At 36.7% G+C, this 13362-nt stretch overlaps 1 protein-coding gene across 5 annotated transcripts in view; it reads left to right on the top strand.

Annotated features, from left to right (window-relative positions):
- The window catches only part of Stim1 (stromal interaction molecule 1), a 215609-nt gene that overhangs the window by 149023 nt on the left and 53224 nt on the right, over positions 1-13362 (top strand). For all 5 annotated transcript variants that reach the window (XM_026401086.2, XM_026401087.2, XM_026401090.2 and 2 more), the window contains exon 3: positions 1258-1372. In XM_026401086.2, coding sequence (XP_026256871.1) covers positions 1258-1372 — 115 coding nt within the window. The remainder of the gene's footprint in view (positions 1-1257; positions 1373-13362) is intronic.

Genomic DNA, 13362 nt, shown 5'->3' with positions numbered 1-13362 from the left:
AGGCAGGTAGGGTATAGCTGGAGGAGTTGCATCACTGGGGGGTGTGCCTTTGAGGTATATATTTTGTCCCTACTGAATGGAACAGTTTCTCTCTGCTATGTCCTAAGCTGCTTTCCTCTGCCACACCCTTCTGCCTTGATGTTCTGCTTCACCTTGAACCCAGAGTGGTGGAGTTGGTCATCTATGAACTGAGAACTATGAAACTGTGAGGACCAAAGTAAACTTTTCCTCCTGTAATTTTTTTTTTCAAATATTTTGGCTACAACAGTGAAAAAGCTGACTAAAATTTGTGTGTGTGTGTGTGTGTGTGTGTGTGTGTGTGTGTGTGTGTGTGTGTATACACTAACTTATAAAGAGTAAAGATGTATTTTGGCTGACAGTTCTGTAGATTCCAATCCAAAGTTGAGTGTCCTAATTTCTTTGGGTCTCTGAGTAGTGGAGCAAAAATGACTTATCACCAAATCAGGAAGTAAAGAGAAAGAGGAGGAGGCTGGAGGCCTACAATTCCCTTTGATGGCATGCCCTCAGTTACCTAAGGATCTTTCAAATATTGCATCACATCTCAGTAGTGACACTGTATAAACTAAGCCTTTAACACATGGACCTTTGAGTGGTACTTATCTAAACCATAATAATGAATCACTAATGTTAGCTTATATTCAATGGGAGTGGAATCCAGCTTTGATAGGAGGATTGTCAAGGAATTTGGGGACAATTTGAGAATTTGTGGATGTTTTAAAATCATCACAGCAAGTAATTTAACTTTCTGAAACTAATATGATTTGGGTACAAATTGCATTATCTTTGAGAATGTTACTATTCTTATTTCTAGAATAGGTGTGATAATTCATTGGCTGTGAAGATTAGATAAGAAAATATTGTGAAAGTTCTTAGAATATTTCTTAGTATATAAAGAAGTACTCAAAAATTGTTAATTATTCTTTCTATTCTTTCTTCCCTCTTCCAGTTTATTAAATTCCAGTTAACTGTCATTTATCTTCCCATAATTCAAAAAACAGTATGAGGAAAGAATTTCTAATTCATATTTATTTTTTTCAAGTGAAACATATTACAAGAAAATGTAGTCTCAACGGCAACTAAGACATATGCACAAGGAAAGATACATGAGTGATATAATACACATGCATTGGGTAAATGGAATGTGCTGTGGATAGCTCGAGGCAAATGACTTGAGTGGAGATCTTGGTGTGCTGGCTCCCAGGGATCTCTTGTGACTTGTGTGCTTTCCCCTTGCAGTTCCTGAGGGAAGACCTCAATTACCATGACCCAACAGTGAAGCACAGCACCTTCCATGGTGAGGACAAGCTCATCAGCGTGGAGGACCTGTGGAAAGCATGGAAGTCCTCAGAAGGTAATAGGCAGCCTTGTTGTCATTCCTAGTTGTTAGAAGGCTCAGAGAAGAGAGACGAAGATAGCAAATTGAAGTTAAAGAAATAGGAACATAAAATACTAGTATGATAAGAACATAAAATACTTAGTTAAAAAGCAAATTATTGAATAAGACTAAGTAGCCACTATGCTGGGAACTAGGAAAGATTCTCCAGAGTCAGAATGTTTTTTGAACTCTAACTTATTCTCTACTTCTCTCCTTATTCCCACCCCATGGGAATCTCTTAGCTTCTGATGCATCATCTCTAGAGATAAAGAGCTTGCTGGTCTCTTGAGGCAAGCTGTTTCTTCTGTCGCTCCCACTTAGAACCAAAGTAAAAGTTGGATTCTCCTTTGAGTCTTCTCTTTTCCAGGTTGAGTAGCCCTACTTCTTTGAGAAAACATTTTCTCAGCCTCGTCCTCCTCCTCAGATATCTTTTTTTTTTTTTTTTTTTTTGGTGCTGGGGATTGAACCTAGGGCCTTGTACATACAAGGCAAGCACTCTACCATCTGAGCTATATCCCCAGCCCCTCCTTAGATATCTTGGTTTTCAGCCTCGTCCTTCTCCTCAGATACCTTGGTTTTCTGCCCGTAAAAAATTTTGTGAACGTGTTTCTTAGATCCTGGAGTTGGACACAGACTCCCAAATTCTTACAGAATTGATCTGGATTGTCACCTCAGTTCTGAACCCTGTTCATCTGTTAACATAGTCTAATTAGGTACTGGTCCCTTCAGAAGTCACATTACTCTACTGATTTGAATTGAATTTATTAATGAAAACTTTAGATCTTTTTCATATATGATGAAACTGCTTAATCATGACTACCACTTTTTTTTCTGTAGTATTTTCAGAGTATTGTGTAAAGGAATATGTCTACTTGTGTGAGATTTGATAGGAAAAGTAAAAAGAAGGCTTAAGCTTTCTCTCCATTTATATCTGTGACTAGAGCTTTCTTTGATATAAAAAAAAAATTGGAAACAGTCTCTTTTCAGGGTCCTTAGCATGGGTTCTTGTGTTAGTCAGCCTTTTGTCTCTGTGACCAAAACACCCGGCAAAAACAATTTAGGGAGGAAAGATTTATTCTGGCTCATGTTTTTGGAGGTTTCATTTGATGGTTGGCTAGCTCTGAGGCAGAAACATGGAGGAAGGGCCTGGTGGAAGAAAGCTGCTCAACTCATATTAGCTGGGAAGCAGGGGTGGAGTGTGGAGGGCAGGGAGAAGATTAAACCCTCTGCGCGTAGCCAAAAGTGACTTGCTTCCTTTAATTGAGTCCCACTCCTAGTAATCCATTCAGCCAATGGATTAATCCACTGATGAGGTCAGAGTTTTCATGATCCAATCACTTCCCCAAAGCCCTCTAAACACATGAGACTTTGGGAGACATTCCTAAGATATAATGATAAACCTAAGAAGGGTTTTCAGATGAGGAACCTTAGGCCTTGGCCTATAAATTCGCTAGTTCATTATTATGCATTTAGTAGAGCCAGGACTTCAATTTTGGCCTTCTGATCTCCACGCCAATGCTTTTCCTTAAAATCTTGGTTGAAAGCACTGATCTGGTGATAGAAAAGACTACTTTTGGTAGGAATGAGGCAGTTTCTATTTTTATTTAATTTCTTACCTAGGATTATGGAATTTTAGATCTGGAAGGGCTCATCTATAATGTAGGTAGAGAGTGTTAGATTTGAAGCAGGAAGACCTGGAGTCCTGGTTCTGGGATGGACAAGCTTCTTAATTCTGTTTTGTCAATTTAGAAGGAGCATAAGGAAAGAGCTTCCTGGAAATCTTCAGAAGCTGAATTCCTTGTGTGTATGTGTGTGGGGGTTTCTTTAATCGTTCCTGAGCAACTCAAACTGTCTACTAATAAAAGATGAAGTAGTGACATGAACTTTGGAATTAGACCAATATTGCCAGGAAAGATCTTCCATCGGTACCATTTAATTTTGATTTTTTTCTCCAGTGATATAAAGATAATTTTTAAGAGTGGACCTTTGGGGCTGGGGTTGTGGCTCAGTGGCAGAGCGCTTGCCTAGCATGTGTGAGGCCCTGGGTTCGATCCTCAGCACCATATAAAAATAAAATAAAGGTATTGTGTCCAACTACAACTCAAAAAAAAAAAAGTGGACTTTTAAAGTAGGAACTTAGAATGAAAGATGGCAGAGAGAACATTCGTAGCTTTTTCTAAAAACTCATAGAGAAGTAGCTGGGAAGAGAAGGTGACCAAGAGGAAGCAAAAATAAAGAGATTGAATCATAATACTAGAAAACAGCTCCAAGCAATTTTCTGGTAAGAACATTATTTTTGGACTCAGCAACTATTTGGAACACTTTTAGTATATTCTAAATTACAGGAAAATGTAAGACAATGGAGTGAGGTTTTGGAGGAGGGGAGCAGAGAAAAACATTTGAATGCATAGTAATGTAGTTAACAGCTGAGATAGGAAAAGTGATTTTAGCATTGGCTTACCATGTGTTATTCCTAGTGATTCGATAAACTAGAAGTAAGATTGTTTTTGTATTCTGTTCTTACCAATAACTTGCCTCCTTATTCAGAACAAGTCCCCTAATTTCTCTAGTGACAATTTCAGGCTACAAAAAACATGTAATATTCTGGCACTGGCTGAAACTGACTGGTCTGAGTTTAGCTAGATGATGTAGATATCAGCAGCAATCATTTGTTTTCAGAACATTATCTGGCTAATGTCAGTCTCCTCTATGTGATTAATGTTGTCAACATTTTCTGACTAATGTTGGAAGCCAACCTTTTCTCTATTATTTAGATTTAAACAGAAAAGCTTGCTAATCTCTATATTAACCACCTCTGGATTTTTATAATAAAAACAATTCAAGGAAAGGTACAGTGGAGCAAGCATATCTGTAATCTAAGCTACTTGGGAGGCCAAGGTGGGAGGATTACAAATTCAAGGCCAGTCTCAGCAATTTAATTATACCTTGTCTCAAAATAAAAATTAAAAAAAAAAAATTGGGAGTGTTGGGGAAGTAGCTCAGTGGTAGAGTGCTTACCTAGCATGTGTGAGTCCCTAGGTTCAATCCCCAGACTGCAAACACAAATAAAGCATGCCTGTAATCCCAGTGATTTGGGAGGCTGAGGCAGAAGTATCATAAATTCAAGGCAAGTTTAAGCAATTTAGCAAGACCCTGTTTCAAAATAAAACAGCAACTAAAATTTGTATAATATTTAATATGTCCTAGGCACTATTCTAAGTTTTTTATATGTATTAACTCATTTATTTCTTATAAAAACTTTATGAAGTGTAGATACTGTGGTTATCTTCATTTACTAACTACAAAAATAAAGCAAAGAAAGATTAGTGAAACACTTTTAATTCGCAAGTTAAGGGTATAGACCCAAAACTACCCTCACTTTAGACATCAGCCATAAGCTTTGGAAATTCACAGGTCTCCTGCAGTTTTTACCAACTGGCCACAAAGTTGGGAGTTCCCAGAGACCTCCTAGGTTCTATAATTTGCTAGAGCTATTCAAAACTCAAAAAAAGCCCTGTTTTCAGCATTATAGTATTATAAAGGCTACAAAATAGGACTAACCAAAAAAAAAAAAAAAGACTCATAGGTTGAGATCTGGCACTTCTATGTCTTCTCCTGGTAGATGGGACAGGACACATTGCCCGCCCAGCACATCTATGTGTTTGCCAATCAGAAAGCTCAGTTGACTTTGGTGTCCACCATATTTTTTTTTAAGTTTTTTTTTTTTTTTTTTTTTTAGTTGTAGACAGAGGATTGAACCCAGTGCCTCATGCATGCTAGGAAAGCACTCTACTGTTGAGCCACAACCCTGGCCCCTAAAGGTTTTTTTTTTTTTTTTTAAACATAGTTATAATTTAATTGTTGGCTTTGTGATTGAACCCAGTCTTTAGCCTCCTTTTTCTCTTAAAGGGTGAACTGGTATTAGCCAAAGCCCCAACCCTCTAATAACCTGGTTAGTCTTTCTAGTGACAAATCTCCCATTCCAAGGCATTTCATTAGCATAAATTCAAGCGTGATCCAAGGGGCCCACCATGAATAAGAAAGATACCCCTGTCACTGGGGAAATTCTAAGAGTTTAGTAGTTACCTCTCAGGAATGGAGGGTGAAGACTAGTCAATTTCCTTATTATACAACCTTAAGTAATTAAGTAAGGTAGAACTGAACAGGCTGGACTGAGGAAGGACCTAGAACAAATAGAACTTTAGGGATACCAGTAGCAGAGATTAGGGCATTGGCTTTTTCTTATTGGCTCTCTCAGATGATTCTTTTCATTTTTCATTCCTCAATATTTTTGTTCAAGAGTCTAATATGACCGGGGTATGGGTGGAGATGGGTGGGGTTGGAGATGGAGAATTATATTGGCACAGATTGGATTACAGATTTATATAGAGTAGTTGAAAGTGTATGCTACAATTTCCAGTCCCTTACAGGACCATGTGAGGTAGGGGAAGTGGCAGAGTGGCAGTTCTTTAAAGAAAGGAATGCTGAGTAGATTCTGTAAAATATTTGAGAAATAGAATTGTTGTTGGAATATTTGAGCTGCTGGAAATAGTATTTTACAGAAGCACTGATTTAAGGGGATCCTCCTTTAAAGCATGGCTTTTATTTTTTCTAAACAAAGTGAGTTGTTACTGTTTTTCCTACCCTTCCTGAATACTCGATTTTAAATTATGCTATCTGCCAAACAAAGTATATTTATTTCTTTTTATTTTCTGGTACTTGGGATTAACACAAGGCCCTGCATATAACCCAGGATCTTGTTTGTTTATGTTAGGCTAGTACTACTATTACTACTGAGCTACATCCTCAATCCCAAAGTATATTTCTTAAGTAAGAATTTCTTTCCACATTTTTCTGAATAAAAGACATCATAACTTAATCTTTGATTCTAAGTAATATGATTTCAGCTAAAAGTATAGGATCTGATATCTAATTGACTTTGTCATGAGAAAATGTTTATTTTCTACTAGGTTTTTGGAAACAATGAGATAAACTCATAGATCACCATTTCTGTCTATGCTACTCTTTGGAAGAGAGGATTTTTCTGCAGAAGGCAGTGAGTAAATACTGGAGAATCAGGAGGCTTTCAAGAGAAAGCCCAGCAGAACTGGCAACTCTGATGATATAGCAAAGAGAGGCCAGGTGGTACCAGACTTCAGTCTAAACCCTTTCAAAAGTCAGGTCAATATGTAACAGTTAGCATCTCTTTTTGCTTTTGCATAATACTAGTAAGAAATATATTCATGTTTCCATTTTTTTAGCCCTTTAAAGGTTAATTTGTTAAGTAAATGAATCTTTAAGTCATTTAGATAAAAACATCAGCCATTGTTGTTGCTACATTTTGAGGGAGAAAGATGTAATTATACTGTTGAGCTGCATATCCTGTCCTTTCCTTTCCTTCCCTCCCTCCCTTCTTTCCTCCCTCCCTCCCTTCTTTCCTCCCTCCCTCCCTCCCTCCCTCCCTCCCTCCCTTCCTTCCTTCCTTCCTTCCTTTTAATTTTGAGAAAGGGTCTAGCTAAATTGCTGGGAGTTTTGTGAAGTTGCTGAGGCTGACCTCTAACTTGTGCTCCTTCTGCCTCAGCCTCCCAAGTTGCTGGGATTATAGGTATGTGCCTCTGAGCCTGGCCTTCTTTAATATATCTTATGTATAATCTTAATATAATACCATATTATCTCAACTTATCTCCTAAATGAGATTTATCAAGTTATAATTGATATATAAAAAGTATAAATATTTAAAGTTTATTATTTTTCAAGTCTTAGTGTATGTATACAATTGTGAAACCATGACATCAATGAAGATAGTTGATTTTTCATCATCCCTAAAAGTTTTCTTACAGTCCTTTGTAGTCTCTCCCTACCCCCATGCAACCACTGATCTCCCTTTTGTCACAGATTAGTTTGCATTTTCTAGAGTTTTATATAAATAAAATTATATAATATATATTCTTAAAAATCTAGCATCTTGCCAGGCATGGTGTTGCATGCCTCTAATCCTAGTAGCTAGAGAGGCCGAGGCAGAAGGATTGCAAGTTCCTGACTATCCTCGACTTAGTGGGACTCTGTCTCAAAATAAAACATAAAAAGAGCTGGGGATGTGGCTCAGTGGTTAAGTGCCTATGGGTTCAATCCTTGGTGCCAAAAATAAACAAACAAACAAGTAAATAAGTAAAATCCAATATCTTTCACTCAACATAATTATTTTGAGATACATTCATATTTTATAAGTATGGTAGTTGATTCCTTTTTTTATTGCAGATTGTTGATTTATTGTAGAGATATAATACAATTGATTTACCCATTCACATGTTGGTAGACTTTTGAGCTGTTTCCAATTTTTACCGCTTACAAATAAAGCTTGTGTGAACATTCACTTAAGTCTTTGTACAGACATATATATCTTCTTTCTTCTTTTTTTTTTTTTTACTTTCTCACTGTTTTATTTTAATTGAGTTGGAAAGAACATGAAGTTTGAACATAGTGATGAATCAGACAATGGTAAACATATAGCTGAAGAGAGACATATATTTTCAGAGCTTACTGTTAAATTCATAGCATTAAGTATTCAATTCAACTATGAGTGTGTGCCTGTCCATGAGGCAGAGGAAGAGACATAAACAGAATGTCAGCTTATTTATAGTAAACTAATACTGTATAATAAAATCAAATTTGGAGTTTTACAGAGGTAAAGCAAAATAAGCAAATAAACAAAAACCATTTTATTTCCCCTTCATTTCCATTTACTATGCTTTCTTTTTTTTAAATTTTTTATTAGTTGCTCAAAACATTATAATGATCTTGACATATCATACATTTGATTCAAATGGGGTACGTAATCTTAATCTTATTTTTCCACGTGTACAGATTGCAGGATCACATTGGTTATACAGCCACATTTATACATAGGGCCATACTAGTGTCTATTGTATTGTGCTGCCCTTCCTATCCCCCTCCCCTCCCCTCTTTCTACCCAATCTACTGTGACACATTTCTCTCTCTCTCTCTCTTTTGTTCCCCCTCACACCAACTTATATGTAATTTTTCATAACAATGAGGGTCTCCTACCATCTTCCATGCAATTCCCCTTCTCTCTCCCATTCCCACGCACCTCTCTCATCCCTATTTAATGGTAATCTTCCTCTCATGCTCTTCCTCCCTGCTCTGTTTTGAGTCACTCCCACCCTTATATCAAAGAAGACATTCTGCATTTGTTTTTTAGGGATTGGCTAGCTTCACTTAGCATAATCTACTCTAATGCCATTCATTTCCCTGCAAATGCCATGATTTTGTTATTTTTCAGTCTGAGTAATATTCCATTGTGTATAAATGCCACATTTCTTTTATCCATTCATCTATTGAAGGGTATCTGGGTTGGTCACAGTCTAGCTATTGTGAATTGTGCTGCTATGAACATTGATGTAGCTGTGTCCCTGTTTTATGTTCTTTTTAGGTCTTTTGGGTATAGTCCGAGAAGGGGAATAGCTGGGACAAATGGTGGTTCCATTCCCAGTTTTCCAAGGAATCTCCATACTGCTTTCCAAATTGGCTGAACCAATTTGCAGTTATAGGACACCTATAGCACAAGAGTTACAATCAAGAATCAACAAATGGGACATACTCAAACTAAAAAGTTTTTTCTCAGCAAGAGAAACAATAAGAGAGGTAAATAGGGAGCCTACATCCTGGGAACAAATATTTACCCCTCACACTTCAGATAGAGCTCTAATCTCCAGAGTATACAAAGAACTCAAAAAATTAAACAACAGGAAAACAAATAACCCAATCAACAAATGGGCCAAGGATCTGAACAGACACTTCTCAGAGGAGGACATACAATCAATCAACAAATACACGAAAAAATGCTCACCATCTCTAGCAATCAGAGAAATGCAAATTAAAACCACTCTAAGATACTATCTCACTCCAGTAAGAATGGCAGCCATTATGAAGTCAAACAATAACAAGTGCTGGCGAGGATGTGGGGAAAGGGTACACTTGTATATATTTTCTTTTCACTCAGGTAAATACCTAGGAGTGGAATGACTAGGTCATATAATAGGAATATCTTTAAGAAACTATCAAACTGTTTTCCAAAGTAGTTGCACCATTTATGTTACCACCTGTAAAGTATGAGATTTTTAGTTCTTTCATATACTTGCCAACACTGAGTATGACTGTCTTTTAAATTTTAGCTGTAGTGTAGTAGTATTTCTTTATGGTTTTATTTTATATTTGCCTAATGATTAATGATATTGGACATGTTTTCATGTATATAAGTTGCCATTTATTTATTTTCTTTGGTGGAATATCGGTTAACCTTTCGTCTTTTTATTGGTTTATTTTTAAATAGAGTTTTGAGAGTTGTTTATATATTCTAGACATAAGTCCTTTATCAGATATAGTCAGCAGGTTCCACATCCACAGATTCAACCAACTTTGAATTGAAAATATTTGAAAAATATTTCCAGAAAATTCAAAACAAAAATGTTTAATTGGCTGCAAATGGAATACTACATAGAACACGTGCAAATTAAGTGATGTGTTGGCACACCCTGCCATAGCCTCCCACCATTTCACAGATCTTCAGTCTCTCTCCAGCACTCATTGAGTATGCGTCTTGTTCATCTATTATGTAGTGAGGCCTAGATTGATGTATCTGCATTGAATATGTACACATTTTTTCTTGTCATTATTCCTTAAGCAATATAACAACTATTTACATAGTATTTACATCATATTTGATATTTTATGTATGTAGTCTAGAGATGATTTAAAGTATACTGGAGGATGTGTGTAGGTAGGTATGCAATCCCTCTCTGATACTGAAGGTAACTACCTATATTTTGCAAAGATTTTCTTCTGCCGGGTGTGGTGGTACATGCCTGTAATCCCAGTGGTTTGGGAGGCTGAGGCAGGAGGATTCCACCCCCCACCCCAGCCTTAGTTTCCCCTCCTTGTACCATGTCTGGAAATTCTCTCAAAGCTATAAGCTGGGGCATTTGTATGAATTGTTTTGTTTGCTTTCTACTTCTAAAATATCACTGTCCATTATAAGCTGGAGTCCAGTGTCTTGAAGACCAATGTTACACATATGTTGTTTGTTTGTTTGTTTTGGTGGGGGAAAGTTATGTGGGGAATGTGTTGTTTCAAGAGAAAGGATAAATTCCATTCCTGTTATTTCATCTTGGCTTGAAGCAGAAGTTACAGCTTAATCATCTTTTGCTTGGACTATTATACTTTGTACTGTTCTTGACTTAACCTAGCTGTACTGCAGTATTGCCTTTAATTGGTTCCAGAATGATCTTTCTAAAATAATACCCAATTAGATTTCTGCTTCTTTTTGTTGTTGTTGTTCCAGGGATTGAACCCAGGACCTCAAGCATGCTAAGTGTGTTATCTAGCATTGAATTACAATCCCCAACCCCCAACCCTTTTTCTTCTGTTGATAATGAAGCAAACATGCTATGATACCAAATTTCTGGGTGGGAATAATATTCTTAAATGGCATCCTTAAATAGAACCCTGATAAATAGAGATAGTGCTTAAAATGTTATAAGCAAATTCCTGTGTAATCATACATAGTAATATTTTTTGGAGAGAATAAATATTGGCTCTTGTATTGATGGGGTAACACTTGATGTGTGTAGAAGGAATGATAAGCTTAGATTACAACTGGTGTCTCATTTGAGATTCAACAAAATAAGGTACTGAAAGCACAATAAATGTTGATAAATTATAGAAAATGTCAATGATTTTTTCATGTAGGTCTACCTGTGAGATATTAACCAATACATTGAAGTCAAATGTCCATCCATAAACTCAAAAGTAATTACTTCACTTGGAAAAGAGTATCAATATGTATGTATAAATAAAAATTTTATTTCTTTCTATATTCTGAGGGTTTCTTTATATTTTAATGCTGTAGTCCTCTGCCATTCCTTACCCAATTCTAGTATAGGCCCTAAAAGATATTGTTTCTCTCCAACAATTTGTGTAAACAGTCCTATGTTAAACCAAACCAAACCAAACCAAACCAGCTAACCAATCAAACAAACAAACAAAAAAATGAGGTATGGTGGTGCACACCTGTAATACCAGTGACTTAGGAGGCTGAGGCAAGAGGATTGCAGGTTTGGGGCTAGCCTCAGTAATTTAGGCCCTAAGCAACTTACCAAGAGACTGTCTCAAAATAAAAAAAGTAAAAAAGGTTGGGGATATAGTTGAGTGGTAAAGCACCCTTGGATTAAATCTCCAGTACCAAAGCAATCAAAAAGATTAAAAAAATATAGAGTACCTTCTGTATACCAGGCTTTGTGCTAGATGAGTTTAGCATACCAGGCTCATGCTTATTTCTTATTATTTTCTACCATTCCTTACTACATCTCCTTTGTATTTGCACTAATTTATCATCTATTCCTAGGATACATTATTCTTTTTCATCTCTTGGTGCTTTAATATATATGCTATTCCCTCTGTTCTTCCTTCTTTATTTGACAATTAAGACTCAATTGAAGTATCCCTTTCTTTGGGAAATCTTTCCTGAAAACCATAGGCTAAATTAGGCGTATTCTACGTTACTATAGTTTCTTATGCTTATCTCATTGTAACACTTAGTGCACTAATTGCAATGGTCTTGTTTCCTGACTGTTTCCCTAGCATTCTGTTTGAGGCCAGTGTCTTATATGATTCCATTTCCTAACACATAGCACAGGGCCTAGCCCAGGGTAAGAATCAGGAGACAAGAGTTTGTCAACTTGGCTCTATCATCATGTGGTCTTACAGTTGTTTCAGCCATTCAATGTTCCAAAGCTTTTTGTAGGTTTTAATTTTTTAATTTTTTGTAGTTGTAGATGGACAACATGCCTTTATTTTATTTGCTGATTTTTGTATGCAGTGCTTCAATGTTCCAAAGCTTCTTGTAGGTTTTAATTTTTAAATTTTTTGTAGTTGTAGATGGACAACATGCCTTTATTTTATTTGCTGATTTTTGTATGCAGTGCTAAGGATGGAATCCAGTGCCTCACCCATGCTAGGCAAGCACTCTGTCACTGAGCCACAGTCACAACCCTCCTAGTAGGATTTTTACTGCTCTGTAGCCATGTTGCCAATCTCTCTTTAATCTTTCTGCTAGTCTAGTTGCTACTTGGTCTTTAATAGCGTGGACTAGTGGGCCTTGAGAGACCTGGTTGTTGCAAAGTAGCCTAGTGGGTCTATCATGTGAGGTCTTGGCCCAAGGCCCAGATTATTTTTGCAGTGAGAGTTCAGAGCTTAATACTGATGATTCTACAACCTGTATACTCAGAAAAATGAGAAATTATATCCCATCTATATATCAAAGTGCATAAATGCATTCTACTGTCATGCATAACTAATTAAAACAAATAAAAAACAAAAAATTAAAAAATCATGAATATAAAGATACACTATATTAAATAATGAATGTAGTATATTGTTCATATCTCCAAAGTTCATATTCTTAACTGCTATGCCATATTAGAGTAGGTGACCAGGGGCTGAGGTTGTGGCTCAGTGGTAGAGCACTTGCTTAGCATGCTTGAGGCACTGGGTTTGATCCTCAGCACACATAAATGTAAAGATATTGTGTCCACCTTAAACTAAAGGATGAATTTAAAAAAAAATACAATAGGTGACCAAATTGCTGACCAAAGGATTACCAAAGGACCAACTAATTAATTGATAATTATATGAAGGAGACCCCCCCCAAAAAAAGTACTAGCAACCTTCTTGTCAGACTTGGTTCTCTTGGAATGTGGTTTTGAAATCACAGAAGTAACTGAGGGCTTCATCAGGAGGCACCACAAGTCTATTACTGGAAAGAGATTATGATTCAGGAGCCCATTTCTCATTGCTTATTCTTTCCCTGGAAGTGAAAGGATTTGATAAGGTCTAGTGTCTGCCTTGGTACATACCTGCAGGTATCACTGTAGCACAGGTGCTAGAGAGTA

Source organism: Urocitellus parryii, chromosome 4 (genome assembly GCF_045843805.1).
Source record: "Urocitellus parryii isolate mUroPar1 chromosome 4, mUroPar1.hap1, whole genome shotgun sequence".
Classification (NCBI taxonomy): Eukaryota; Metazoa; Chordata; class Mammalia; order Rodentia; family Sciuridae; genus Urocitellus; species Urocitellus parryii.
The sequence above is the reverse complement of the archived record's forward strand: the minus strand, read 5'-3'. Positions and strand labels throughout refer to the sequence as shown.